Here is a 26,541-nt window from a genome sequence, read left to right as displayed (position 1 = left end):
ATCTCTAAAATTGAATGTAACTATAAATATATAAATCTAAGTGTATAGCAAATTAATAATATAACTCTATAGAAAATAATTTTAATAATCTTGGAGTATATATTCTTAGTGAAGCATACAATAAGGAATAAAGATAATTGCAAAGAAATGTTGGATTTTTTTCTAGTGGACTTGTATTAGTAGCAACAGTATTTTTATTCTAGAATTATTTTGTGTAGACTATGACAAAGAAGTGAATACATTAATGCAGTAAGGAATCAAAATTGCCACTATACAAAAACAGATATACATGAAAGGAGAGGAAATGAGGAAGAAACCTGTGATAATGGATTGAATTAGATCTATTTGGATCTGTAATCTCACTGCTAGGATTACAATTTGAGGCATTACCAAAGAATAAAAACGTCAAATGAAGAAGACATATCTGCTTCAGATTTACCTATAATAGCAAAAATAAAACAGAAATTGTCTATTCAAAAGTAAATAGTAAGTAGTTAATATGATTTCCAATCAATGCATTATTATTCAGCTATACAACTGATAAATATTAAAAATATTTAGAATCATGGCCATGCTTACAGTGTCATGTTAGATGAGAAAACTTTAATATGTTACGTATGCAAATATATAGATGAACACAGTTTGATCTTTGGGAAAATAAACAGACGATTGTGTATATCTGGAATTACTAAACCACGAAGGCAACTTATTTAGTTGAATTTTTTTCAAAGCAACTTTTTGTGTTAATAGTAGCATCAGATGTTGACAAAATTAAAGACTCACTTGCTGTTACTCTTCCCACCTTGTTTTTAAACTGGACTGAGCAACGTCCCATTTTTTTGAAACGGAACCTTTATTAAGGCAATAATTCAGGACTGGCCTCTAAAATAATTGGTTTTTCTCTTCTCAATCATACAACCGAATAATTTATTTAAGGCCAAGGACACACAATTCTAGTATTGCAGTGTAGTGCTAGGATTAATAGTGCATGAAATTTTTGCCACATGCAACTAATACCAACTAATGCCGTTAAAGCAATATGTTTTGGTTGGATTAAAAGAAATATTTTGAATCCCCTTGGATCCACCACAGCTTGAATTTCTGTCCTTGAGTCAACGTTGCCACACCTTATTAATTGAGGCAAAGATGCCATCAACACAGTCAGATGATACTTCTGAACTTTCAGCTCCCCACTTCTGTAGTTATATGGTTTTAGATATATGATTTATTATCTAACATCTTGTTGCCAGAGAAACAAGCTCAACTTACAAAAGTAAGGCATGATTCAGCTCAATATATTACTTTTCTGTTACAACTTTGTAGTTTCTCCGTTTACAATCTAAATAGGGCATGAATATTAGTAAATTACAAGCCGAATATTTGAGGGACATGATTAAAAGAAGCTTGATGAGTTTCCAGACACTTGGAAGAGTTGTAAGCATTTACCAGAAATAATTTAGAATAACATGGTACAGTTAAGTATCGGGGGAAAATATATTTACAGAGAAGAGTATCCATCTATTATGACTTTCTATATTTTATAGTCTAGAATAACAATTTGGTTTTTTTTTAGTGGGAAAAACAGATTTCTAGTCACACCTTCACAGTATTTCAAATGCTCTACAGTATCCTTCAAATAAATTATCTGACTTAAGAATTCTCAACTCAAACCATGAAATTTTGAGCAGCTAAGCATAAAATTAAATACTGAGTCTAGTTCGCTATTACTTACACAATTTATTCTTTAACATACTTTCTCAAAGTTTTATCAACCACCAACTCATGTGAAATATCCCACTCAATCATCTATTTTTATTTTAGATATTCTAAGAGCTATTCCTTTTCAATATTATGTATAGATAATTTATTTGAAAGCATTATTGACTTTAAAATTGTGTAAACTTAAAATTTAATTTTCCTTATTCAGCCATTCCACATTCTTTGGTATATGTGTAGGACAGAACTAATATAAGAGATCTTAAATTAATTTTATTTAGATTTTCATCTGGTATCCATAAGTAATAATATGTAGACAATGCCTTCTAAAAAATCTTTAATCTTCAAACAAAATTGCAAGCAAATTGATTAATACAGAAGCATGTTTCAGAGACCCATAAAATAAAATAAATGTCTCATTAACTACTGCTTTCGACAGTAGAGATTTATCTATGGCAAAAATAATAAAGTCAATAGGTGTTTAATTTCCCATATTGTTTGTATGTGTCTCAACCAATGAAACTTCTTTTTAAACTCTTACTAAATTTATTTACACTAAGGTACTATAAGAATCAAGGCAAATGTAATTCATGCACAGATACAAAATGACTAATTTCAACTAAAGAGAGTCAAATTTAATTTTTAATTAACATTCATAAAAAGAAAAATTGTGTTTGCTAAACAATTTTAACCAGGTATTACAAATCTTGAAATAGTCTAGGAAGAAACGATTTAATGTAAAAGTTTAACATGACCTTACTATTTTTGAAATATGAGTGATGCTCAAAGCTTTTGAAAAATATTGTTAAAGATACCATTAAAAGTGAAAACTTTGCCAGATAGAAGCCTATATACTATAGATGGCAAATGCAAATACCTAAAGAAAAACATTGAGAATATGGATGATGCAACCAAGAGTTTAACTTGTCAAATAATGGCACAGCTTCAAGCCTATTAAACATATGCACTAATGGCCTGTAGTTTTAAGGATAACAGTAACTACAACTTACAGATCCCCTATTATGAAATATATGTTATGGCCTTTAGTCCTCACAATAACCCTGAGAAATAGTACTATTAACTTCATTTTATGGATGAAGAAAGCAAGACATGAAGTTAAGCAACTTGATTGTGACCACATGGGTAATACTGGTGGAGCCTCTTAACCACTGCTGTTCCCCAGTGTGAGGATACAGAAGCAAAGCCTCACTTTCAGGGCATAAAAGTCAACTCCCATGAACCACAGAATCATCAGACTTCTTTCTTTCTGCACACACACACCAGGAACCAAAAAGAAACTATGACTATTAAAAGTTATTGCTCCCTAAGTAAGTTCTACCACTTTTAATCTAACCTCAATTCAAGGTTTACCTTGACTTAAAATCCTTCCACAAAGGCCAAGTAGTACCAATTTCATATAAGTCATAAGATGTGAAACCATAGAAAAATACGCTCTAGAAATAGTTATGAGTAGACAGAGCATCTCACTCTAGTGGTACACTAGGCATTAGGCTTGTCTAAATGCCAGCATAGATTCCAGGTGCTATGGGAATAAATGAAATTCTTGTGTTTTGAGTAATATGTGGGCAATGCTGATGGTTTTCTGTCATAAGGTCTCAAATTAAAAAAATAAATTAGGTGGGAAGAATGCAAATAGTAAACTTTAAAATTCAAAACATCATAATATAATACAAGACAAAATTCAACATTATATTAATATTATCAAGATATATGAAAAAGGCCTTTCTGGTTTAGATCACCTAAGAACCTGTTCTCTAAACATCTTTAATTAGGATCTGCACTACTGTGAAGACAAGCATCACTCATAAACTGGTGTTCTAGTTTATTAAGTGTGGTTAACTTCATAATAAATGGCTTTTAGAACATTTATATTAATCCTATAAGATGCTTGTGACCAAGAGACCCATAGTTAAAGAAAAAAGAAAGAAGTGACACTAACCCATGTCCAACACATCAAAAGCTGTGAGAAATCCTGCAATAAAGGAACCCTTAGCATTTCCCAAACTTATTTGACCAGTCACCCAGGCCGGAGTGCAGTGGTGCAATCACAGTTCACTGCAGCCTTGAACTCTGGACTCAAGAAATCCTCCCACCTCAGCCTATACTGAGTAGCTGGGAGTATAGGCAGGCATGCCGCACTGCATCCAGCTATATTTTTTTTAAGAGATAGGGCTTTGGGTCTCAAACTCCTGGCCTCAAGCAATCCTCCTGCTTTGGCCTTCCAAAGTGCTGGTATTACAGATGTGAGCCACCACACCTAGATGACATTTTTATAGCATCTATTAGTATTCCAAGGAACTCACTTGGAGAAACAGTGAGTTTTGGTTTTGATCAAGTATTCTATATACCTAAGAAAAAAAATACAATAACTGTTCACAGAGCTATGCCCATTCATGGCAGGCAGTGATGAGCAAATTCTTCTCTCAAGCCCTCTGGTCTTACCTGAAACCAGTAATGCTTGGGCATAAATTTAAAAATCAAGCAGCATTTGAGTACAGAAGTACCAGGTGGCATACAGAAAATGTATTAGGTGTGTGAGGAGGATTTTCTGATCTTTTAATCTCAGTGGTCTTGTCTCACCTTTAAACACCAACAAACATACTGTCTAATTAGTTAGGTTATTCCATCTTCTTGAAATCTCTATGGACATTAATTTCAGGAGTTCCGGAAAACTTTATTTCATCATTAACAAATATCTGTTAAGTGGCAAATATGTTACTATCTTAATTGCCACTTTTCACATAAGATAAATGCCATAGATAGGAATTCTTTCATCTACGAAAATACCTACTATGGGTCATGTATCACATCCAAAGGCAGTGATATAGGATTTCACTTTTTTATGGTACATTGAAGGAATTTAAGAATTTTCAGCCATTTCCCATTCAAAGATGACAAAACATAAATTTCTCAGAATAAACTGGTATACATTCCTAAGTTCCTTCCACTCTACCCAACTTGCTCACAAATTGATATTACTATATCACACATTATGGCTGGCAAATCCATTTGAGAGATGTATGTCATTTAGTTCTCCCAATAGCTCCATGATGGATACAAATATTACCTTTAGTCCCCAGGGATCATTCTGCTTGTCTCTTTCATTTTTTGATGAGGAAGGTGAGATTCCTAAAAGATGGTATGACTCTACCCAGGTTATTCCATCAGCAGCAGTACCCAAATTAAAAACTAGTATCTTAGTCTATGTGTGCTACTATAACAAACAGACAGGCCAATTTATAAGCAAAGATCTGTCAGGTGGGAAATATTTATAGAAATTTATTTTCCACAGATGTGAAGGCTGGGAGGCTCAAAATCAAGGCGTAGACAGGTTCCGTGTCTGGTGAGGGATGCTCTCTGTTTCAAGGTGGCATTTCGAATGCTGTGTCCTCAGATGGGCCAAGGAGGAAGGGCAAAAAAGACTGAACCTTGAGTGAAATCTCTTTTATAAGGACCTTAATCACATTCATGAGGGAGGAGTTCTCATTGCCTAATCACCTTCAAAAGGCCACAACTTTAAATAGTATTGCATCGGCGATTAAGTTTCAACATGAATATTGGAGGGGACGCAAACTTTCAAACTATAGGAACTCGCTGCTCATAAACTGGACCGTGCCCAGTTTATTATGAGTCCTAAGGCTGAAAAGGAATTGTAATGATATACTCCATATTTTCAGAGAATATTCCCATTTCAAAATGTTTCTTTCGTTAAATTACATCCCAGTATTTTCCCCTGCTGGAACATGTATCAAATTACATGCCACATTAGTTTATGACCTAATCTCCAAAATTGAGGAAGTTCAAGTAATATATATATATATATGTGTATGTATATATACACACACACATATATATATATACACACACATATATATATACTTCATTATTTACCAGTCTCACAGAACATTAAGAAGAATACACTGAAAAGTGAACTTAAGGCCCATAGGGAAGTAAGTAGTATCAAACATTATGATTTATGTCTTGTTACCAGTTAAAATCCAACTAGCAAGACAAATCAATACAGCAAGTATTATCATTCACAGGGAAACCAATAAACCTTCCTGGGTTCTGTCAGCTAATAAGTGCACTGGAGTTTGAATCTGGGTCTCTCTGACCCCTAACCTTGTTATTCCATTTCAAAACAGTGCTTTGGATTTTGCTTCAATGACTTCATAGTGCAGAAAAAGATACCCGCATGTTCTTAACTGAAAGTAAAATGCTCTAAAATTATTTTGATGGTTGGAAAATCTATTTAACTGTTGGCAAATCTAGACAGTTTTCTAAATAAGAACTGTAAGTCTTAGTACAACAATATTGCTGTGATAGTTCTCTGGGGGTAGGTGTTTGGCTGCAAAGATAAATATGCCTCAAGTTCATTTTTCTATAGCTAATACATAGAAGTTAGATTTTAATCAGTAGGTTTAAATGCCACAGCTACAAAAGTATAAATCTCTTAGTGACAATCTATATTAGTGCATGGAATTCTATGGTAAATAGGTAAATTATGCCTATTTAACTTGCTTTTTCCCACTACATCACATACATGTAAGTTATATATTTTATTTACTTAATAATGATGGCAAAATGCATTTAGACAAACAATGGATGTGACAATTGTGTTAGGTGCCTTACGTGCATTTTGTCATTTAGTCCTTACCGCAACTAGATGATATAAACATGGAGATTGTTCCTATAATTCAGATGAAGAAACTAAGTCTCAGAGATATGATATAACTTGCAGGATTATACAGCTTGTTATTGGTGTTGTGGCTTGGCTTTCTGACCCAAGAGCTTGTGACCTTAATAACTATACTCTTATAGGCACTTGCAATACACAAAGACACATACTGGGTGCCCTGGGGCATGCAGAAATTAGTGCTGATAATGCCAAATCAACATATTCTGCACTAAAGCCACTCTGCAAAAGCAATTGTGTATTTCTGAAATGATTCTGACTATGCAGTTTTATCCACATTGACCACTGTATTGATTATAAAGAAAAAAATCTACTTTTCTGTATTAAACCAACAGCAAAATAATCATACACTGCTACTCCTTATAAAGAAGCAAATCCTAAGCTAGGCTATGTAATGTAATCAGGGAACACTGTTAAGGGCTGACTTGTGTCCCCTCAACATTTATATGTTGAAGTATCAACCCCCAGTACTTTAGAAGGTAATAGTATTTAGCAATAGTGCTTTAAAGAGGTAATTAAGTTAAATGCATTCATGAGGGTGGGCCCTAATGCAATACAACCTGTTCCTTATTAGAAGAGGAAATTAGGAATAGAAACAGAGGGAGGACCACGTGAAGATGCGGGGAAGGCAGCCATCTGTAAGCCGAGGAGAAAGGCCTCCAAAGAAAATAACCCTGCTGGCACTTTTGTCTCAGACTTCCCGCTCCCAGAATTGTGAGAGAATAAACTTCTGTTGTTTAAGCTTTAAGCCACTTAGCCTGTGGTACTTTGCTGTGGTAACCAGAGAAGACTGATACAAGTACCGTGGCGTACTTCTCTACATTAAGTATAGTGGTCAAGTTTAAGGAAAACTAGACTGAAAAGTGGTCCTTTTGACAAGCATATTTTGTAGGAAAATTCTCAATGCTTTTCTGTGTAAAATCTCTATTTTCAAAAGAGAAATCATCCATTTAAGCTGGTACTCTTTTTACTTAGATGAATGGTTTTGAAACTTGGTTGAACACTGGAATCTCTTGGGAACTTTAAAGAAAATATCAGTGTTGGAGCCCCACAGCAGACATTTCAATTTAATTGATTGGGGTGTGGCCTGCGCATCAGGATTTTAAAAGCTCCCCAAGTGCTTCTCATACCTCTATATTAGAACCCATGATTGAAAACCCTGGCTTAGAGAGCAGTTCACTATGTAGAATTAATTTAAGAATTTAATATCGGATATGTCCACAAGATGGCACATTGTTGCATTTAAAAGAATTAAAATTGAGAAATGTTTCCCAAATGCAACTATGTACCGTTGCATGTAGAACAAATTGGATTTACGTTGAAATTACACCAGACAGGGGCAATGATAAAAATGAGTCACAATCTTCTGAAAAGACCTGGGTTTGATTAACTCATGGTACTAATTCTGTCTTCAACAACAGGTCCACTCTGGGCCTCCGTGAGAATGTTCTAGGCTGCCAGGCTTTTCACCTACTATTACCCTTGAGCAGAACTGTGACCTTTCCCTTACCTTCTCTACAACCTCTCCAGGTCCTTTAGAACCCTTTGGCAATAAGGTAATAGGACAGATGCTGGCCATTATAAATGACATAGAATCTTGATTCAACCACACACATATGCAGTTCACTGTATTTTACAAATGGACACCACATATACTGAAAAATGTAGGCATTGCCTAAACATGCAGATTTAACTGTTGATAGGAGATACACCAACCTCTTCCCAAATTTGGGAAATTATACCATCCCAGAAAAGACTTAACATATCTGCGATTTTTTTTTAAAGTAAAACGCTTTTAGCCATTAAAGAAAATATTCTACATTTTAATAGTAGCTTTAAAAATCTTATCTTGTGCACTATTGAATGGCCATGATGGTAAGGGGCAGGGAGAAAAGTCAGAAGAGTTTTAAATGCAAACATCTGCCAAGGGAACCATTCCTTAACCACCCCTGAACCCCTGCCAGCATCCTGATATTTCTGCTACCAAATCTCTGACTAGTTATATAAAGGTTTTTGTTTCCAAGGAAACCACTGACATCTATGGAATTTAATGAACATAAAAAAGGAACTATGCCATATAATTTACATCTAAAGATAAATGTGAATAGCTGTCAAAACCATCACACACACACACGCACACACACACACAGATCATTCAATAAGTTGTTAGCCCTATTTTGCTCCATTTAGTAAAGATGTAAATAAAAACACATTTATAGTAACAAAATGACAAAACAAACCAAAAAACAAACCAAAAAAACTACTGAAGCATGTTAGGTAAATTAAGAAACAGTTGGAACCAAGAATAAGGGTCAAAGGTTGATCTCCTTAGCAATCAGGAGAAAAAAGGAGAAACCTTTACTTTGTTGTATAAAGAGTTTTCTTCTTCTTTCCTAAACCTCAAATATCTATACCAAATTTTATGACTGTGGCTTCACATAATGGTGAAATCTGTACAAAGTCAGGGAAACAGCTTATAATCAGCAATGGGAGACAATAAATAAAGCATTCATTTCAACTCCAGGCCTCATGGATGATTCATTGAAACCACTGTTGTATAACATCCAAATAACAGCTCATTATGAGATTTATATATTGGCATCCAGATTCTATGATGAGCTATTTGAGATTTGACAACCCTTAAATAAACGGCCTAATTTGAATATTAGCAGGAAACGGTCATGATATAGGGGAAAAAAAAGCATATACAAAAGGGTATTGTCAGTAAAGTTACAAGTGTGCCAAAGTGAAGTCTCAATAAAAAAAGAAAAGCTAGAAGGAAATTCATCATTTGACCTGAATTCACCATTTGATTTCCTCCATGAAATATTTTTTAGGCATCCAGGAAATACACTCTTCTGGTTCTTCTCCTTCCTCACTGGTTGCTCCTTCTCAGTTTCTTCCTCTTTTTTTTTTTTTAAGTGGTAAAAGATACATAAGATATAATTTACCATTTTCAAGTGTACAGTTCAGTGGCATTAAGTAGATTCACACTGTTGTGCAACCATCACCACCATCCATCTCTAGAACGTTCTCATCTTCTCAAACTAAAACTCTGTACCCACTAAACTATAACTCCCCATTTTCTCCTCCCCCAGGCCCAGCAACCACCACGCAACTTTCTATCTCTATGGATTTGACTACAATAGCTACAAGCACACCTCATTTTATTGCACTTTGCTTCCTTGCGCTTTGCAGATATTGTGGGGGTTTTTTGTTGTTTGTTTTTACAAATTGAAGGTTTGTGGCATTCCTGAGTCCAGCAAGTCTGTTGGTGCCATTTTTACAAAGCATGTGTATGCTTCATGTATCAGTGTCACATTTTGGTAATTCTCACAACATTTGAATAATTAATATATCTGTTATGGTGATCTGCGATCAGTGATCTTTGATATTACCATTGTAATTGTTTTGGAACATCAGGAACTGCACCTATATAAGATGTTGAATTTAATGAATAAATGTTGTGTGTGTACTGACTGCTCCATTGGCCAGCTGTTCCCTTATCTTTCTCCCTCTCCTGGGGCCACCCTTTTCTCTCTGAGACACAACAATATTGAAATTAGGCCAGTTAATAACCTTACAATGGCCTCTAAGTGTACAAGTGAAAGGAAGAATCATGCACCTTTCACTTTAAGTCAAAAGCTAGAAAAGATTAAGCTGAGTGAGGAAGGCGTGTCAAAAGCCAAGATAGGCCAAAAGCTAGACCACTTGTGCCAAGCAGTCAGCCGCCCAGTTGTGAATGCAAAGGAAAAGTCCTTGAAGGAAATTAAAACTGCTACTCCAGTGAACACACAAATGATAAGAAAGCAAAGCAAACGTATTGCTGATAGGGAGAAAGTTTGAGCCATCTGGATAGAAGATCAAACCAGCCCCAATGTTCCCTTAAGCCAAAATCTAACCCACAGCAAGGCCCTAACTCTCTTCAGTCCTGTGACAACTGAGAGAGGCTAGAAAGCTGCAAAAGAAAAGTATGAAGCTAGCAGTGGTTGGTTCATGAGGTTTAAAGAAAGAAGCCTTCTCCATAACATACAAGTGCAAGGTGAAGCAGGAAGTGTTGATGGAGAAGCTACAGCAAATTACCCAGAAGATCTAGCTGAGATCATTGATGAAGGTGGCTACACCAAACAACAGATTTTCCATGTAGACAAAACAGCCTTCTGTTGGAAGATGATGCCATCTGGTACCTTCATATCTTGAGAGAAGTCAATGCCTGACTTCAAAGCTTCAAAGGACAGGCTGACTCTCTTGTTAGGCATTAAAGCAGTTGGTAACTTTAAGTGGAAGCCAATGCTCATTGACTGTTCTGGAAATCCTAGGGCCCTTAAGAATTATGCTAAACCTATTTCACGTGAGCTCTATAAATAGCACAACAAAATCTGATAACAGCATATCTGTTTACAGCATGGTGTACTAAATACCTTAAGCTTACTGTTGAGACCTAATGCTGAGAAAGGATTCCTTTCAAAATATTAATGCTCATTGACAATGCACCTGGCCACTCAAGAGCTCTGATGGTGATATACAAGGAGATTAATGTTGTTTTATACCAGCTAACGCATCCATTCTGTAGCCCATGGATCAATAAATTTAACTTTCAAATCTTATTATTCAAGAAATACTTTAGGTAGGGCTACACTGCCATAGACAGGGATTTTTCAGATGGATGTGGGCTAAGTAAATTTAAAACCTTAATTCACCATTCTAGATGCCATTAAGAACATTCAAGATTCATGGGAGAAGGTCAAAATGTCAACATTAAGAGGAGTTTGAAAGAAGCTGATTCCAATCCTCATGGACGACTTTGACTTCAGTGGAGAAAGTCACTGTAGTTGTGGTAGAAATTGCTAGAGGACAATAATTATTATTAGAACCTAAAGGTGTGACTGCTTTGCTGCAATCTTATAATAAAACTTGAACGGGGAGGCAGGGCCAAGATGGCCAACTAGGAGCAGCAGCCATCAGAGAGGCTCCATCAAAAAGAATCATAATAGTGTGTGAATCCTCCACCAGCAATCAAGATATCCAGGTTCTCTCATCAGAACTGACCAGGCAGCTGGCATGATCCATAGAGAGGAAGGAAGAGCAGTGTGGTGTGGTGGTCCACCTGAGAGCCACATGGGACAGGGGAGCCCTCACCCCCCAGCCAAGGGAGGCAGCGAGTGAGCGTGCTACCCAGCCGGGGAAACCATGCTTTTTCCACAGAACTGTGCAACCCATGGATCGGAAGATCCCACTCGTGAACCCACGCCACTGGGGCCTAGGGTCCCAACCCCAGAGCTGTGCAGATTCTCAACAGCCTCTCAGCTCGAATCTGCTTAAGCCTGCCAAGTTCCCAGGGGGAGGGGCCACCAGCACCACAGCTGTGGCTGCCTGCTGTCTAAGCCATTTGAACTCCTTGGAGGAGGGGCAGCAGCCAGCACTGGGACTTGTAACTGCCTGTCACGCTAAGCTCCCTGGGTGGGGAAGGACAGCATCCATCTCTACAGCTCCAGGCCATGCTTTTCCTCTCCTGGGGCCAGGGAGGCTGGGTGGCTTGGTCCCAAGAGGTTCCCCCACAGCCCAACACACCAGCTGTGGCAGACTGCAGCCAGAGTGCCTCTTCAGGCCTGACCCTGACTCATCCTTTCTCACTTGGTGGGGACTCCTTGCAGGAACTCCAACTCCAGCCAGAGGCTCAGGGAAAGAACCCTGATCTTCCTGGGCCTGAGCCCCAGGGAGAGGAGTGGCCGCAGTTTCTGTGGACCAGCAGACTTAGCCTTTCATCCTGGTAGTTCTGAGGAATCCAGGCAGCCCAGAAGAGTGGGTTTCTCCCCAGCGAAGCACATCCCCTCCACCAAGTGACAGTCAAAGTGCTTCATTAAATGGGTCCTGTTCCCTGTGCCACCCAGCTGGGTAAGACCCTCCAACGTGGTTTTCAGACACCCTATACAGGAGCGATCCTACTCGCATCAGGTTGGTGCCCCTTGAGGTCAGAGATGCCAGAAGAAGGAGCAGGCACCCATCTTAGCTGTCCTCCAGCCTCCTTGAGTGACATCTCCTGGTGCGAGAGCAAATCAGATGAATAGGGCCTGAAGTGAACCCCCAGCAAACTGCAGCAGCCCTATAGAAGAGGGACCTGACCACTGAAAGAAAAACAAACAAACAGAAAGCAACAACAACAGTATCAACAACAAAAAGTCCCCACAAATACTCCATCCAAGGGTCAGCAGCCTCAAAGATCAAAACTAGACACACTCATAAAGACGAGAAAGAATCAACAAAAAAACACTGAAAACCCAAAATGCAGAGTGCCTCTTCTCCTCCAAAGGACCTCAGTGCCTCTACAGCAAGGGTGCAGAACTGGACAGAGGATGAGATGGATGAACTGACAGAAGTAGGCTTCAGAAGATGGATAATAAAAAACTCCACTGAGCTAAAGGAGCATGTTCTAATCCAATGCAAAGAAGCTAAGAACCTTGATAAAAGGTTAGAGGAGCTGCTAACTAGAAAACCAGTTTAGAGAGGAACACAAATGACCTGATGGAGCTGAAAAATACAGCACAAGAACTTTGTGAAGCATGCACAAGTATCAATAGCCGAATCAACCAAGCAGAAGAAAGGATATCAGAGTTTGAAGACCACCTTGCTGAAATAAGGCATGCAGACAAAATTAGAGAAAAAATAATGAAAAGGAACAAACAAAGCCTCCACAAGATATGGGACTATGTAAAAAGACTGAACCTACGATTGAATGGAGTACCTGACAGGGACAAGGAGAATGAAAAGAAGCTGGAAAACACACTTCAGGATATTATCCAGGAGAACTTCCCCAACCTAGCAAGACAGGCCAACATGCAAATTCAGGAAATACAGAGAACACCGCTAAGATACCCCACAAGAAGATCAACCCCAAGACACATAATTTTCAGATTCTACCAGGTCAAAATGTAGGAAAAAATGTTAAGAGCAGCCAGAGAGAAAGGCCAGGTCACCTACAAAGGGAAGTGCACCAGACCAACAGCAGACCTCTCAGTAGAAACCCTATAAGCCAGAAGAGATTGGGGGCCAATATTCACCATTCTTAAAGAAAACACTTTTCAACCCAGAATTTCATATCCAGCCAAACTAAGCTTCATAAGCGAAGGAGAAATAAAAGCCTTTCCAGACAAGCAAATGCTGAGGGATTTAGTCCAGGCCTGACTTGCAAGAGCTCCTGAAGGAAGCACTAAATATGGAAAGGAAAACCAGCCATTGCAAAAACACACCAAAATATAAAGAGCAATGACACTATGAAGAAACTGCATCAACTAGTGTGCAAAATAACCAGATAGCATAATGATGACAGGATCAAATTCCCATGTAACCATACTAACCTTAAATATAAATGGGATAAATATTACAATTAAAAGACACAGACTGGCAAATTGGATAGAGTCAAGACCCATCGGTATGCCATATTCAGGAGACCCATCTCACATGCAAAGACACACATAGGCTCAAAATAAAGTGATGGAGGAAAAATTTACCAAGCAAATGGGAGCCAAAAGAAAAAAGAAAAGCAGGGGTTGCATTCCTAGTCTCTGACAAAACAGACTTTAAACCAACAAAGACAAAAAAAGGGCATTACATAATGGTAAAGGGATCAATTCAACAAGAAGAGCTAAATATCCTAAATATATATGCACCCAATACAGGAGCATCCAGGTTCATAAAACATGTTCTTAGAGACCTACAAAGAGACGCAGATTCCCATGCAATACTTGTTGGAGACTTTAACATCCCACTGTCAATATTAGACAGATCAATGAGACAGAAAATTAACAAGTATATTCAGGACTTGAACTCAGCTCTGGATCAATTGGACCTAACAGATATCTACAGAACTCTCCAACCCAAATCAACAGAATATACATTCTTCTCAGTATCACATGGCATTTACTCTAAAATCAACTACATAATTGGAAGTAAAACACTCCTCAGCAAATGCAAAAGTACTGAAATCATAACAGTCTGTCAGACCACAGTGCAATCAAATTAGAACTCAGGATTAAGAAACTCACTCCAGGCCAGGTGTGGTGGCTCATGCCTGTAATCCCAGCACTTTGGGAGGCCGAGGTGGGCTGGTCATGAGGTCAGGAGATCGAGACCATCCTGGCTAACATGGTGAAACCCTGTCTCTACTAAAAATACAAAAATTAGCCAGGCATGGTGGCAGGTGCCTGTAGTCACAGCTCCTCAGGAGGTTGAGGCAGGAGAATGGTGTGAACCCGGGAGGTGGAGCGCAAGAGTGAACTGAGATTGTGACCCACTGTACTCCAGCCTGGGTGGCAGAGTGAGACTGTGTCTCAAAAAAAAAAAAAAAGACACTTTGAGAGGCCAAGATGGGTGGATTATGAGGTCAGGAGATCGAGACCATCCTGGCTAACATGGTGAAACCCCATCTCTACTAAAAATACAAAAAAATTAGCCAGGTGTGGTGGTGGGCACCTGTAGTCCCAGCTACTCGGGAGGCTGAGGGAGGAGAATGGCGTGAACCCGGGAGGCGGAGCTTGCAGAGAGCCGAGATCACACCACTGCATTTCAGCCTGGGCGACAGAGCAAGACTCCATCTCAAAAAAAAAAAAAAAAAAAAAAAGAAACTCACTCAAAACCACACAATTACATGGAAATTGAACAACCTGCTCCTGAATGACTCCTGGGTAAATAATGAAATTAAGGCAGAAATCAAGAAGTTCTTTGAAACCAATGAGAACAAAGAGACAACGTGTATCAGAATCTCTGGGACACAGCTAGAGCAGTGTTAAGAGGGAAATTTATAGCACTAAGTACCCACATCAGAAAGCTAGAAAGATCTCAAACTGATACCCTAACATCACAATTAAAAGAGTTAGAGAAGCAAGGGCAAACTAATCCAAAAGCTAGCAGAAGACAAGACATAACTAAGATCAGGGCAGACCTGAAGGAGATAGAGACATGAAAAACCCTCCAAAAAAATCAATGAATCCAGGAGCTTCTTTTTTTTTTCCCGAAAAAATTAACAAAATAGATAGACTGCTGGCTAGACTAATAAAGAAGAAAAGAGAGAAGAATCAAATGGACACACTAAAAAATGATAAAGGGGATATCACCACTGACCCCATAGAAATACAAACTACCATCAGAGAATACTATAAACACCTCTATGCAAATAAACTAGAAAATCTAGAAGAAATGAATAAATTCCTGGACACATACAACCTCCCAAGACTAAACCAGGAAGAAGTCAAATCCATGAATAGACCAATAACAAGTTCTGAAATTGAGGCAGTAATTAATAGCCTACCAACCAAAAAAAGCACAGGACGAGATGGATTCATAGCTGAATTCTACCAGAGGTACAAAGAGGAGCTGGTACCATTCCTTCTGAAACTATTCCAAACAAATGAAAAGGAGGGACTCCTCCCTAACTCATTTCATGAAGCCAGCATCATCCTGTTACCAAAACCTGGCAGAGACACAACAACAACAACAAAAACTTCAGGCCAATATCCCTGATGAACATTGATGCAAAAATCCTCGATAAAATACTGCAAACTAAATCCAGCAGCACATCAAAAAATTTATCCACTACGATCAAGCCAGCTTCATCCCTGGTATGCAAGGCTGGTTCAACATATGCAAATCAACATATGTAATCCATCACATAAACAGAACCAAGATAAAAACCATGTGATTATCTCAATAGATGCAGAAAAGGCCTTTGATAAAATTCAACATCACTTCATGCTAAAAACTCTCAATAAACTAGGCATTGATAGAGCATATCTCAAAATAATAAGAGCTATTTATGACAAAGCCATAGCCAATATTGTATTGAATGGGAAAAAACTGGAAGCATTCTCTTTGAAAACCAATACAAGACAAGGATGGCCTCTCTCACCACTCCTATTCAACCTAGTATTGGAAGTTCTGACCAGGGCAATCAGGCAAGAGAAAGAAATAAAGTGTATTCAAATAGGAAGAGAGAAGTCAACTTGTCTTTGTCTGCAGGCAACATGATTCTATATTTAGAAAACCACATCATCTCAACCCAAATATTCCTTAAGCTGATAAGCAACTTTAGCCAAGTCTCAGGATACAAAACCAATGTGCAAATATCACAAGCATTCCTTTACACCAACAATAGACAAGCAGAGAGCCAAATCATGAATGAACTCCCATTCACAACTGCTACAAAGAGCATAAAATACCTAGGAATACAGCTAACGAGGGATGCGAAGGATCTTGTCAAGAACTACAAACCACTGCTCAAGGAAATAAGAGAGGACCCAAACAAATGGAAAAAGATTCCATCATCATGGATAGGAGGAATCAATATCATGAAAATGTCCATACTGCCCAAAATAATTTATAGATTCAATGCTATTCCCATGAAACTATCATTGACATTCTTCACAGAATTAGAAAAAGCTACTTTAAATTTCATATGGAATCAAAGAAGACCTTGTATAGCCAAGACAATCCTGAGCAAAAAGAACAAAGCTGGAGGCATCACACTAGCTGACTTCAAACTATACTACAATACTACAGTAACCGAAACAGCATGGTACTGGTACCAAAACAGACATGCAGAACCAATGGAATAGAACACCACACACCTACAACCATCTGATCTTCAACAAACCTGACAAAAACAAACAATGGGGAAAGGATCTCCTATTAAATAAATGGTGCTGGGAAAACTGGCTAGCCATGTGCAGGAAACTGAAACTTGATCCCTTCCTCCCACCTTATACAAAAATTAACTCAAGATGGATTAAAGACTTAAATGTAAAACCCAAAACCATAAAAATCCCTGGAAGAAAATCTAGGCGATGCCATTCAGGACATAGGTATGTGCAAAGACTTCATGACAAATATGCCAAAAGCAATTGCAACAAAAGCCAAGCTTGACAAATGGGATCTAACTAAACTAAAGAGCTTCTGTACAGCAAAAGAAACTATCATCAGAGTGAACAAGCAACCTACAGAATGGGAGAAAATGTTTGCAATCAACCGATCTGACAAAGGTCTAATATCCAGAATTTACAAGGAACTTAAACAAATTTACAAGAAAAAAAAAAAAAAAAACAAATACCACCATCAAAAAGTGGGCAAAGGATATGAACAGACACTTCCCAAAAGAAGACATTTATGCAGCCAAGAAACATATGAAAAAAAGCTCAACATCACTGATCATTAGAGAAATGCAAATCAAAACCACAGTAAGAGTCCATCTCATGCCAGTCAGAATAGTGATTATTAAAAAGTCAAGAAACAATAGATGCTGGTGAGGCTGTGGAGAAATAGGAATGCTTTTATACTATTGGTGGGAATGTAAATTGGATCAACCATTGTGGAAGACAGTATGGTGATTCCTCATGGATCTAGAACCAGAAACACCATTTGACCCAGCAATTCCATTACTGGGTATACAGCCAGAGGAATATAAGTCATTCTATTATAAAGACGCATGCACACATATGTTTATTGCAGCACTACTTACAATAGCAAAGTTAGGGAACCAACCCAAACACCCATCAATGATAGACTGGATAAAGAAAATGTGGTACATATAAATCATGGAATACTATGCAGCCATAAAAAGTAATGAGATAATGTCTTTTGCAGGGACATGGATGAAGTTGGAAGCCATTATCCTCAGCAAACTAACACAGGAGCAGAAAATCAAACACTGCATGTTCTCACTCATAAGTGGGAGTTGAACAATGAGAACATGTGGACACAGGGAGGGGAATGTCACAAACCAGGGCCTGTTGGGGGGTGGGGGAGGTGAGAGGAGGGAACTTACAGGACGAGTCAATAGACATAGCAAACCACCATGGCACGCGTATACCTGTGTAACAAACCTGCATGTTCTGCACATGTATCCGAGAAATTAAAGCAAAATTAAAAACATAAAACAAAATAAGAAGTAAAAATAAATAAATAAAACTTGAACAGACAAGGGGTTACTTTTATGAATGAGCAAAGAAAGTGGTTTCTTGAAATGGCATCTACTCCTGGTGAAGATACACTGAACAGTGTTGAAACGACAACAAAAGATTTAGAATATTATATAAACTTAGTTGCTAAAACAGAAGCAGGGTTTGAGAGGATGGATTCCAGTTTTGAAAGTAGTTCTACTGTGGGTAAAATATCAAACAGGATTTCATGTTACAGAAAAATCTTTCATGCAATGAAGAGTCAACTGATGTTGGAAACTTCACTGTTGTCTTATTTTAAGGAATTGTCACCACTACCCTAATCTTCAGCAATCACTACCCTGAACGGCCAGCAGCCTTTGATATCGAGGCAAGACCCTCTGTGACTTGCTGAAGACTCAGATGATCATTAGCATGTTTTAGCAATAAAATATTTTTTATTTAATTTAATTGTAAAATTATGTCTAAAAATAACTGATTTTAAGACATAAAGCTATTGTGCATGTAATGGACTACAATATAGTGTAATCATAACTTTTACATGCAGTGGGAAACCAAAAAATGTGTATTACTTATGTCTTTTCAATATTCACTGTATTGCGTTGTTCTGGAACCAAATCTGCAATGCTGCTGCGGTATGCCTGTACCTCATATAAGAACAGAGTCTTACTATATTTGTCCTTTTATGTCTGGCTTATTTCACTCAGCATAATGTCTTCAAGGTTCCCTCAGGTTGTAGCATGTGTCAAAATTTCATTCTGTTTTAGGGCTAAACAATATTCCATTGTAAGTGTATGCGACATTTTGTATATCCACTCATCCATCGATGGACGTTGATACACAAGTGTCTGTTCAAGTTCCTGCCTTCTATTCTTTTAGGTATATACCATTCTCAGTCTCTTTTGCTGTTTCCTCCAAGTCTCCTCAAAGTCTAAATGCTGGCAATCCCATGTCTCAGATCTCAAACCTCTTTCTTTTACACCTACATTCCTTAAGAGACCTCACCCAGGATTTGAGTCTCAAATGCCCACATTTATATCTCCAGGGCCAACATCTTCCCTGAACCCCAGACTTGTGTCTAACTGTCCTGACATTATCAGGTAAAAGTCTAGCAGGCATCTCAACATTTAAATATCCAGAACCAAATTCTGGATTTTTTTCTGTTTAAATATGCTCTTCCTTCCTTCTTATCTGAGGACATGGCAACCCAATTCTCCCAATTTTCTGGGCCAAAACACTAATAGTTGTTCTAGAATCTTTTCTTTTGCTCATACTTCACATCCAATACATTATCAAACCCTGTGTCTCTATCTTAAAACATATTCAGATTATGTCATTTTGTTCACCACCTCTCCAGCTACCACCTCAGGCAAAGTTATCATCATCACCCCAGGATATCTGCAGCAGCCATTTAGTTGGTCTGCTTGCTTCTCTCTTTTGTAGTTTACTCCCAACAGCCACCAGTGGAACTTTCAAAAGCTCAGATCCTGTCACTTCTGTGCTCAGAACTTTCAGAAGCCTTCCCTCTTCCATCAGAAGAAAAGCCCAAGTTATTTTCATGGCCTAAAAGGTCTGAACTCTACTGTAGCCACATTGGCCTTCCCCTATTCCTGAAATATGCTTTGCTCTTGCTGTATCCCCAGCAAAGAGGAATGCTCTCCCTCACTAAGTTCATGTCTCTACTCATATAACTGCCTCCTATCAAGAGACCTGTCCCCACTATGGCTCTGTAAAGCAGCAGACCCCTTCCCAGCACTCATTTTCTCAGGTCTCTGATCCCACTTTATGCTTCTCAGTGGGACTTATCTGTTATCTGTTTCCCCTACCCCATGAGGTGCTGGAACCTGCTGATAGGTCTACTGGACATGGTGTGTATTGCCTTCCAACTCTTCATTCAATGACATCAGGTTGGTAGCTTGAAATTTGCCTCCATGGAAATAGTTACCCAAAGGAAGTCAGCCAACACAGCAAATCAGGGATTTCTCTTTCTTTTTCTTTTTCTTTTTTTTTTTTGAGATGGAGTCTCGCTCTGTCGCCCAGGCTGGAGGGCAGTGGTGTGATCTCGGCTCACTGCAATCTCTGCCTCCCAGGTTCATGTCATTCTCCTGCCTCAGCCTCCTGAGTAGCTGGGACTACAGGCGCCTGCCACCATGCCCAGCTAATTTTTTGTATTTTTAGTAGAGACGGGGTTTCACTGTGTTAGCCAGGATGGTCTCGATCTCCTGACCTCGTGATCCGCCCGCCTCAGCCACCCAAAGTGCTGGGATTACAGGCATGAGCCACTGCGCCCGGCTGATTTCTTTTCTTTTTTTAAGACCCAGTTTAAAACTACCACCACTTTCTCACTCTTAAATAAAATGCTATATGACAGCATAGCTGTTTGTCTTTTTTGTTCATTGCTGTTTTCCAGCACCTGTAACAGTACCTGGCAGAAAGAGTCACTCAATGACTTCTGTCATTGAATATCAATGAATCAATGAATCAATAAAGAATGAAGTAAAAAAGCTATCATGTTTATGTAGAGATTAGGAAAGAAAGGCCTAATCAATTTTTAAAATTTGATTTTACTCTAATCTACCATATGCGATTCTGGTGATACTACATACAACCTAGAATTTAATTGCGGCCTAGATATTTACAAAGAATCTACATTAAAATTAATACTACATATCTGAAATAACTGCCCTTTACCAATAGAATAAACTAGTTGTCAGATCAGCATGACAAGCAGTTTATTTTGTGTAACTATAAAAATATTTTTCAATGACATTGCTGCATGCATTCTTGAGAGCTGGAAGTTGGCAGCACACAGTTTTCATGTACTAAAGTTGGGAGAGCCTCTGTGACCGTGAGGTCGCTCCCTGTGGTGTCCAAAAGCAATCCTAGAATGCTTTTGAGAAGCCACACATAAAGAAGCTTGACACAAGTCTTTAATCCTTTTTGTTGGCATAGTACCTTACCTTGGCTAGAGTGTGACCTTTTTTTTTTTTTTTTTTTGTTCACTTGGTTTGCATGATGAAGGAGGTAAGAAGTTTCAGGTTATGTAAACTTATTCAATATCAGTTTTACAATCTGTAAGGTGGAAAGTCATGGGTGTTTAACTTCTCAATTTAAAAGCTGGAATCAAGGGCTAACGGAACTTACATACCTAAAACCATGTATCCCATGCCCCATTTCATAGATGAGGAAGTAGAGATGCCGGCAGACAGCACAACTTCCTTACGCCTGTTAATGGCAAAGCTGGCACTTGAACCCACATCTCCACTTTCCCCACTTTTCCATACCCCTAAGCACTCAATACATGCTGAGAATCATGAGGCTGAAGAAATGATCTCGTTCAGCATCATTTTTAAAACTTCTCCGATATGTATTGCCCACAGTAAAAATTACACTTTATGCTGTGACTCAGAACATATAGTCACATACATGAAAAAAGTTTCAAAAAACAACTTTTTCTGTACAAGACAAGATTATTTTCCACTCTTATCAAGTTTATTTTATTTTATGAAAGCTGCACATGAGCCACTGAATGGATCTGATGGGTCAGGAACTACTAATAGATCAGAGGCCGCAGTGATAAACACTCTTTTTAAAAGCAAAGATCTTTTTGAAGTGACGACCCAGAAAGTACATGTACATAGCACAGACAAGATATATATACCACAGCATCTTGCCCTTACATGTGCTCTACAAACCTGGGAGGGCCGGAAGGAGGGAGAGAGAGAGCAAGAAAAAAAGTAAGCACCTTTTAGATTTCAAAGGATACAGTGTTTTTCTTTTGGTTATTACATTTGGATAAAGATCTCCCAAGTTCTCTCTAATGTGAAATTTTAAAACTGGCAACTTGAACAAAGGTTATATACAGAAAAGAAGATCTGGAATTTCATGTATTGTGTTGGGGGCTGACATTTAAATTCATAAACAGGGTAACACATGGAAGCTTTTCCATTTCCTATAAATGTTATTTCAAATCACTGCAGGCACAAAAACAGTTCATTTTCAACCAGATCTTGAATTTTTATGTAATGAGATGCTGTAAAAAACAAAAATAATATGAATATAGAGATAAATATTTGTGGGGTGCCTGGGTATTTTGATAAATATCTGCTTCACAAATGTTCTTCCTTCCTTTATGGTCTATAAGCCCCCACAGAAAGTCTTGCACTCAATCTGTCCTTTTGTTACATTGCCTTTCTGTCCCCAGTTTCCAAGCTTTCTTCACTTTATCCTGATATCTTTATACTTTTAATCTACTCTAAGTCCTGTTGCTGCTTTTGTTCTAACCAACTCAATGGTCTAGTTTTCCTCTTGCAGGCCCTACACCTTCTTCTACAAGGTAGTTATACTGTAATCCTGATACAATTCTCTGATAGGCAGCTAGTCTCTCCTTTGGGCCACCCCATATGACACTGTTAGGTGGGGAGGCCAGGAGCTGCCAAGGGTGGTGTGCAGAGGGTAGTATCCAAGGGGAACCTGAAGATGGAAAAGGACCCGGTATTAGTCCGTTCTCACACTGCTATAAAGAACTTCCCAAGATGGTAGTTTATAAAACAAAGAGGTTTAACTGACTCACAGTTTTGCATGGCTGGGGAGGCCTCAGGAAACTTACAATCATGCTGGAAGACGACGGGAGGCAGGCATCTTCTTCACAAGGAAGCAGGAGAGAGTGAACTCAGGAGGAACTACCAAACACTTATAAAACCATCAGATCTCGTGAGAACTCACTCACTTTCACGAGAACAGCATGGGAACTGCCCCCATGATTCAATTACCTCCACCTGGTCTCTCCCTCGACACATGGGGATGATGGGAATTACAATTCAAGATGAGATTTTGGGTGGGGACACAGCCAAGCCATATCAGAACCCCTACCAGAACCTTGGATGGCATACTGATGAAAAAAAGAGGCACCTAGTCCTTGGTGACATTAACTGAGCAGTGGAATGAAACTTCACCTGAACCTGGCAATTCCGCTGAAATTTTCAATACATTCCAGTCATTTTCAATAAATTATATTTTTATTTGTCCAATTTGAGCTGAGGTTTTCTCTGGAAATTTGAAGATTTTAAACTGATAGTAATAGCAACTTCTTTCTTGCCTGTCAATCCACAACCCCCTTTGAGATAAGCCCCTCCTCTGATCCCTCTTGCTGACATAAACATTTCCAAATTAAGTGAGTGAAATGAAAAGTGGCTTTCTACAGTTCTGACTTGAATTTTTTAGTGATAACAAAAACAACAATGTTACTACCAACAATATTGGCTAATATTTAGTAAGTACTTATTATACACCAAGAATAAGTTAAGGCAGTGGTGCTCAAATTTTGCTGCAAATTTGTTTTTCAAATCCATCATGCCCACACCACACCTGTATCAATTTGATTCCTATGGTACCAGCATTTCTGGAGGCGGAAAACACACATCAGCATTTTTGAAAGTTTCCCAGGTAATTCCATGAGCAATTAAATTTGAGAACTCCTGTGCTAAAGGTTTCCTAATGAATTATTTCATTTAATCCTTATAGCAACCATTTCAAGTACTTATTATTATCATTATCATCACCATTTAGCCAAGAAGGAAGAAGCTGGAGTCTCAGGAAAGCCACACAGGTAATGTTTAATAGAACCAGGCTTTGAAAATATTAAAGGAGAGTGAGGTTCTTGAACATCAGCAATAAATAGGAGGGAAAAAAAGGAAGCCAGGAGCATAGATAATTCAAAGAGGAAGTAATCAGTCCCTCCAAGAAAGAGCTGATGGAGAAAAGCTGACAAAGTCAGAGTATTCTAAGTGTTAAAAATCCATCCTCACGAGAAGCATTTGAGGATCTAACAGTGGTTTATCAGCTGAGCACAGTACAGGCCCTACTGCTGTTCATTTGTCACTGTTCAGTAGACATTTATCAAACCACATCCATAAACGAAACACTTAACTGATAAGCAAGCTGTGTACCGCAATAAAAGAGACAGATTCAAGCCTGAAAGAAACCCTCCATGTGGCAGCAGAATTCACTTTGACTCCCAATGCCTGGGGACAAACGGGGCTCTGATGCAGTGTCGGCAACTCTCTTTAAAACTAATATCGATATTGAAATTGCAAGTTAGGCCAATAAACTTAGGTTCAAAGATAAATTTCATAGCTACATTATCAATATAGTTCTTGGAACTAACAGGCTTATATGAAATTTGGCTGAAATGTTGTTGGGGGAAGAAGAAAAAATATTCTTTCCTATACTAAAAACTGTGAGCAATTTTGAATCATCAACAAAGCATTAATTATAGTAAGTCTGATACAAAACTGAGAGGCTAAACTATTGAAATTCCATGTTACTAAGGAGATAAATGTAAATAACAGATTAGTTTCACATGAAACACTTATATAAGCCTTCTTGAATACAGTTCTAATTTTTCTTTCAAAAATCTTTGTTTTTTACATTTTACCATAGATCATTTTAACCCTTTCAGCAAATAAAATAAAAAGTAAAAAATTTAAAAACCCAGCAGCCGTGTGTTTGCTGTGTCATAGAGTATGCTGGCACCTACTGCCTTTTTACGCCTCTGAAGAATAATTATTCCAGGTGATTTTTTTTTTCTTGCATCTCCAAAGCAACAGATCATTTTAATGTCAGAGAAAGAATTTTGACTTTTAAAAGATAAAACAAAAGTTGTGGGAAGACACTCAAATAGAAAATAGCTAGTTTTATATCAAGTATGGAAAGACGCATTGAGCTCCTAAATGGCAACTGTACTTCTGTGTTTGCCAATACCCTCTCTGCCAGAAATGAAGTATGTAAAGTACTAAATTTTAAATAAAATGAAGAATAGCTTTTAACTTTGATGGCAAGACAACATATCCTGCTACTATATCCTACCAGATCATCTAAGCTTAAAAAATTATGTTCTTCATCCAATATTTAAAAATTATCTTCAAAAAATAAACAGACTGCAAACACTTCTTTGAATATTTCTTCAGTAAGTTTTTCAAACCAAAACAAATGACACTGCACACAATTCATCCCAAAGTATGCTGATCTTTACTAGTAACATTTGCAGAATTAAGACTATACACCTTTTGGCATTGTGGATGGAATCATTTCAATTGCAGAGCATTTCAGCTATATGGGAGTTCTATTCATCATGTCTAACGGTTAGTTCCCATATGTTTACGAGGTTCAAAGGTTTTTTCAAATAATTTCAAGTACTTTTTAATCATTTAAAATTACCCAGTAACTTGGGCATTGTTGTCGTTGTCTTTTTTTTTTCAAACAAAGGCAAAATTAGAGGAGATAAAGCAAGCCCCTCTGTCCAAGAGCCCACATATTTGTTCATTGTTTCCGTCTTTTAATAAAAGTGAAAGTGTTTAGGGCATACTGGCTATTGTGTTTTACAACATCTATAACATAGAAACTTTTAATTGGGGCAATTAATTGATATTGTGACACAGCCAAACAATCAAGGCAGCATCTGGTGCATGCACAACACTCAACCTCCTACCTTGGGAGCTTTGGCATGTCTCCCACATCTGGCATCTTTGACAAGGCTGAGATCCAGTAGCTCTGTCTCCTGGAAGGCAAAAACGTGAAATCATTAAGCAACGACACAGACCTTTCCTCTTTGTTTTATGTCATTGACATCACTTAAAAAAATTATCTTGAGACTTGACTGAAGACTTCTCTGCAGTTGGGATATTTCTTTCCTCTTATATCACTTCTCAATTGAATTAGGTTGGAAACAAAAGACAGCTAACTGCTAACTGCTCAGTTATACATTTTGAAAGCAAAAAGTGTGTGGTTATGTCCCCAGTCTATCCTACAAGCCATTCCTAAATCATGATGAATCAGGTCTTCTTGTTCTTACTTTTGAATATAATCCTGGGAGTCACCGAGCGTAGGTGAGGGTATGAGGGTATGTCGGTAGAGAGAAAGATTAGGGAGGAGGACGGAGTGGGATGCTCCCATCGGCTCACATACATACCCAGCTTATCTGGCCAAGGCAGAGATACGAATCTGCCTCTGACAGCCCCCAGCCTTTTGCACACATACCTCATGCCCTGATCTTTTCACTTAATCGTTACCCATCATTGAACACCTGTAATACACAAGTTACTCTAGGGAATAAGGCATAGAAGATATGATTGCTTTCCTGGATGGACCTGTCCTCTAATAGGA

General features: G+C 38.2%; 1 protein-coding gene across 5 annotated transcripts in view; it reads right to left on the bottom strand.

Annotated features, from left to right (window-relative positions):
- Nucleotides 1-26,541, bottom strand: part of PLCB1 (phospholipase C beta 1) — a 751,601-nt gene that overhangs the window by 485,550 nt on the left and 239,510 nt on the right. For all 5 annotated transcript variants that reach the window (XM_034947108.2, XM_003821362.4, XM_034947109.2 and 2 more), the window contains exon 3: nt 25,868-25,936. In XM_034947108.2, coding sequence (XP_034802999.1) covers nt 25,868-25,936 — 69 coding nt within the window. The remainder of the gene's footprint in view (nt 1-25,867; nt 25,937-26,541) is intronic.

Source organism: Pan paniscus, chromosome 21 (assembly GCF_029289425.2).
Source record: "Pan paniscus chromosome 21, NHGRI_mPanPan1-v2.0_pri, whole genome shotgun sequence".
NCBI lineage: Eukaryota > Metazoa > Chordata > Mammalia > Primates > Hominidae > Pan > Pan paniscus.
This window is presented reverse-complemented; position numbering and strand designations above follow the sequence as displayed.